Here is a 4,739-nt window from a genome sequence, read left to right on the forward strand (position 1 = left end):
CCCTGTTCTGATCCATGATCCAGGTGGTTCCCTGTTCTGATCTGACCCAGGGAAGGTTGCAGTGGCCCCAGAGCCCATTCCTGCCTGCTTGGGATGCAGCTGGAGAGGGGAATGTTGGGATAATGCTGCTCCAGCCCTCTGCTCTTCCCTGCTCTGATCCCACCCCAGGCACCCAAACCGAGGGGCGGCAGAGCAAGGAAAATCCTCCATCCCAGGAGAGCCTCCTGGTGAGGCTGATCCAGCAATCCTGCACTGGAATCTAAACCCAGCAGGAAGCTGGAGTCGTTCCCTGTGCTCCAGAGAAGATTCCCCGGGTTCCTGGCGGGGTGGAGGAGGTGGAAGCTCGGCTGCTCCTCCAGGATGGCCGGGGAGGGTGGAATGAAATCCCAGCAAAACCCAAAGGAGAGGCTGGCAGGACTCGTCAGGGAGCTGGAGCTGCTGGAAAACGCTGCAGACAGAACAGGAATTAGAGGGGAAAGAAGTGAAAATGAGCTGGCAGAATCCTGAGGTGACTCATCAGGTGCATCTTGTGAAGTCTCTTTGGGAGAAGTAATGAAACCGCGTGTTCTAACAATATTTGCACTGCAGCAGGGAAAGGCATAAATATTGGGATCAATTAATGAAATTAGAGAATTTGACCAAAAAAGCCCTCGTGCTGGCTCAGAAACCATCCCTCTTCCTTTTTGCTGGTGTCAGTGCCTGCAGTTGGAGAGGAAAACCCGGCGGTTCTGTTTCCCAGCCCGGCTGAAGGCGATGGGGGCAGCCCTGGGAGCACTGGGATGTGCTGGGAAGGCACCTGGAGCCCGAGAAATTCCACCTGCACCCCTTGGAAGTTCTCCAGCTGCTGCCTGGACGTGGAGCCTCCTTCCCTTTGGGTTTTGGGATTCAGACCCAGCAGGTTTTCAGCACCCACAGGGATTGTCCTTTGTGTCCCCCAGCCTCTGTGCTCCTCTGGGAAAGGGGCAATAAGGATTTTCCTTGGGAAGGGAATTTTCCCTCGGGAAAAGATGAAGATCCATCCTCAGATCCTCATCACAAGCAGTGGAGCTGATCAGAGCTTCACTGTGAGGTGAACTGGGAGTGAGATTTGGGCGTGTTGGGATCAACAGGCCAATTAATGCCATTTACAGCAGGCTAATTACCTCATTCCAACAGCATTTTAATGGATTTCTGTTTGGGAATGGCAATAAAGCCGGGGTGAGGGACGAGGTGACGAGCTCAGCAGGGTGAACACCCCATCTGCAGGGTGTGGATGGCTTTTGGTGGGGAACCAGGAGCCAAAAAGAGCCATCAGCAGCCTGGGATTCAGCAGCAGCAGCAGGAGCAGAACTCCCCAGGTTCTCCTGCCCTGGGATTGGCTCCGGCACAGCTCTCCTTGGAATAATTCCCCAGGCTCCTGGCGGCCTCCACTCGAGAGGATGTTGACAAATTGGAGAGCAGTGAAGGAGCCACGAGGGTGGGGAGGGATTGGCAAAGGAGCCCTGCCAGGGAAGCAGCCTGGCTGACGGAGAAACTGGGGCTTTTTCACATTGAAACCGAGGTTCAAGGGTGGATTTGCAGCTCCAAACACCCGAGGGAAGAACAAACCCAGGCAGAGGTGCTGGGGATGGGGCTGAACTCGAGTTTGGAACAGCAAAACCCAACATCTGCTGCTGATGCCCTGCCCTGGGATGGGGCACAGCTTTGGGGTCTGAGGCTGGAACTGGGTTCAGGTGTGCAGGGAACCCCTCTGAGGAGGAAGGGACAGCTCTGGGTGCTCCTTGTCCCCACCTGCCCCTCTCCCAGGATGTTTCCTCCTCGCTGCCCACCCATCCCCACCCTCTGAGCCGCATTTGGGGGTTTGGAGAGCAACAGTGAGAGATTTCAAGGAGATTTTTGCCTCTCTGTGAGCATTTCCCGGTGTGTTTCAGCCTGCAGAGTGCTGGCTGTTGGTTGTGGTTGCTGGAAGAGCTTGGTGCTCCCTGCAGGAACCCACCTTGCCCCACCTCTGCTCCCCAGCGAGGCTGCATTGCCACGGGAAGCTCATCCAGGGAGTGCTAAATTTACCTTGAGATCTCCCTGCAGCACAGAATTTGGGATTTTAAAGCTCGGAATTCTGCCTGTTCTTCTTCTTTCTGCCATTTAATACCAGTTTAATATTGTCTCTTGCTGCCCACGCAGCTGTGAAGGAGCTCAGGTGCGTAAAGGAGCTTTAAATCCATCCTGGTGGCTGCAGAAAATGAGGTTTTTGTCCCAATCCCTCCTGTTTGTTTACAGCAGCAGCTAAAAGATGAATATTTGGGCTAAAACTACACTGGTATTTTTTTACATTTAACATTCTCTTTTGTTTTTTCAGCTGTGGGGAGCTCAAAAAATCAAACAGGTAATACACTTCTTAAATATTTCCGAATTTCCTTATTATTTTCAAGTGTTGCTGCTTTTTCCTGTCCTCCCTCATTCCCTTTGCCAGTTGCTGTTTTGCCTTCCCATGGAAATGTAAATTCAGAGAACACTCTGCCACCAAAAAGCCTGATTTTCTTTTTTTTTTTTCTATATATATATATTTATATATTTTGATGTCTTCATTTTCTCCTTCCTGTCTAGTCAAGAGCTTTCTTGTCTCCAGTTTTTTGCAAATAGTTTGACAGTTCCTTGGGAAGATTTGTGCCTGTGCTGTACCTTCCTCCCCACGGCCCCAGATCCTTTGGGAATTGATTTTTTTCCTTCCCAGTTAATTCCAGTGCAGCCTCCTGGGCTTGGCAGAAGATTTTGGGGGGAAATGTGGTTAAAAATGGGCCATCAGCAAAGTGGATTTGGGATTTTTAGGGAGGTTGGGATCTCCAGAGGCGCCAGGGCTGGGGAGCTGTGGGTGCTCAGGGCTGGAGTCTCTGGAAAATCCAGGGAAAAGCAGATGTGGGGATTTGGGGTGTCCCTTGTGGTGCCATCCTGGGAGGGCTGGGCCTGCCTGGGGTTATCCCAGCTCCTGCTGGGGGAGAAACTTCTGGAAGGGGATCCACTCCTGGATGGGGATCCACCCCTGGAATGGGGATCCACACCTGCAGGTGGGAGAAACTTCTGGAATGGGATCCACCCCTGCAGGTGGGAATTCGGGAATGGGATCCACCCCTGGAGTGGGATCCAGCCCTGGATGTGGATCCACCCCTGCAGGTGGGAGGAGTTCCTGGAATGGGATCCACCCCTGCAGGAGGGAATTCTGGAATGGGGATCCACTCTTGGAATGGGATCCACCCCTGGAATGGGATCCACCCCTGGAATGGGATCCACCCCTGCAGGTGGGAGGAGTTCCTGGAAGGGGATCCACCCCTGGAATGGGATCCACCCCTGCAGAAGGGAATTCTTGAAGGGGATCCACTCCTGGAATGGGGATCCACTCTTGGAATGGGATCCACCCCTGGAATGGGATCCACCCCTGCAGGTGGGACTTCTAGAAGGGAATCCAGCCCTGGAATGGGATCCAGCCCTGGAATGGGATCCACTATTGGAATGGGATCCACTATTGGAATGGGATCTACCCCTGGAATGGGATCACCCCCTGGAGTGGGATCCACCCCTGCAGGTGGGAATTCGGGAATGGGATCCCCCCCTGGAATGGGATCCCCCCCTGGAATGGGATCCCCCCTGGAACAGGATCCACTCCTGCAGGTGGGAATTCAGGAATGGGATCCACTCCTGGAACAGGATCCCCCCTGGAGTGGGATCCACCCCTGCAGGTGGGAATTCGGGAATGGGATCCACTCCTGGAACAGGATCCCCCCCTGGAATGGGATCCACTCCTGGAACAGGATCCCCCCTGGAGTGGGATCCCCCCCTGGAACAGGATCCCCCCTGGAGTGGGATCCACCCCTGCAGGTGGGAGAGGCTCCTGAACCGACCCCTCGGTGTTGTTTGGCCCCGAGGCCTCAGGGTTTCCCCCGTGACCCCTTTGATTCCCGGCAGGATAAAGGGAATTTTCTCCTCCCCCCCAGTCCCGAGCCCTGCCCATCCCAGTTCCCCAGCCAGGCTTTTCCCAGTTTCCTGCCCAGGACATTCCAGCCTCAGAGGAGCTGCTGAAAACAGGCAGGGACAGAAACAATTTCCCTTTCCCTCCTAAATCTGCCTTTCCTGGGGTTCAGGTGCAGTTTTTGGGGAGCAGGAAGGAGCTGGGAGGGTCCCTGGTCTCCTCCTGGATGCTGAGTTGGTGCTGGATCACAAAATCAGTGCTGGGGAGGGGTTTTGTGGGGGCTGCTGAGCCCAAACCCCCTTTGCTGGGAGCTGGGAAAGGAGGAGGGTCCTGGGGGGGAATTCTGGGGGCTCGGAGGAGTTTTGGGGCTGGGGGGTGGCTTTGCTGTGCCCTCACTGTGGCTCTGGTGACACTTGCAGGCCATCATCCACCCCGACACAAACGAGACCATCTTCATGCCTTTCCGAATGTCAGGTACGGCACATCCCCCCCTTTCACCTGGAATTTCTATAAAATCCTGGGGAGGGGTCTCCTCCTCCTCAGCTGAACCCTGTCAACATTTACACAAAGATCAGGAAGGAATTCCAGCACCAAAATCCCTTTGTAGGTGAGGAAAATGAAGATCCTGTGAGATTTAGTGCTTAATAGTTTCCTTTTTCCCCTTTTCTTTTTCCCTCTTTTCTTTATTCCCCTTTCTTTTCCCTCTTTTCTTTTCCCCCCTTCCTTTCCCCCCTTTCCTTTCCCCCCTTTCCTTTCCCCCCTTTTCTTTATTCCCCTTTTCTTTATTCCCCTTTTCTTT

At 54.0% G+C, this 4,739-nt stretch overlaps 1 protein-coding gene across 1 annotated transcript in view; it reads left to right on the plus strand.

Annotated features, from left to right (window-relative positions):
• The window catches only part of SFXN5 (sideroflexin 5), a 139,183-nt gene that overhangs the window by 51,410 nt on the left and 83,034 nt on the right, over positions 1 to 4,739 (plus strand). The window contains exons 3-4 of the mRNA XM_015623688.2: positions 2,336 to 2,362; positions 4,360 to 4,467. Coding sequence (XP_015479174.2) covers positions 2,336 to 2,362; positions 4,360 to 4,467 — 135 coding nt within the window. The remainder of the gene's footprint in view (positions 1 to 2,335; positions 2,363 to 4,359; positions 4,468 to 4,739) is intronic.

The sequence above is a fragment of the Parus major genome, chromosome 4 (assembly GCF_001522545.3).
Source record: "Parus major isolate Abel chromosome 4, Parus_major1.1, whole genome shotgun sequence".
Taxonomy (NCBI): Eukaryota; Metazoa; Chordata; class Aves; order Passeriformes; family Paridae; genus Parus; species Parus major.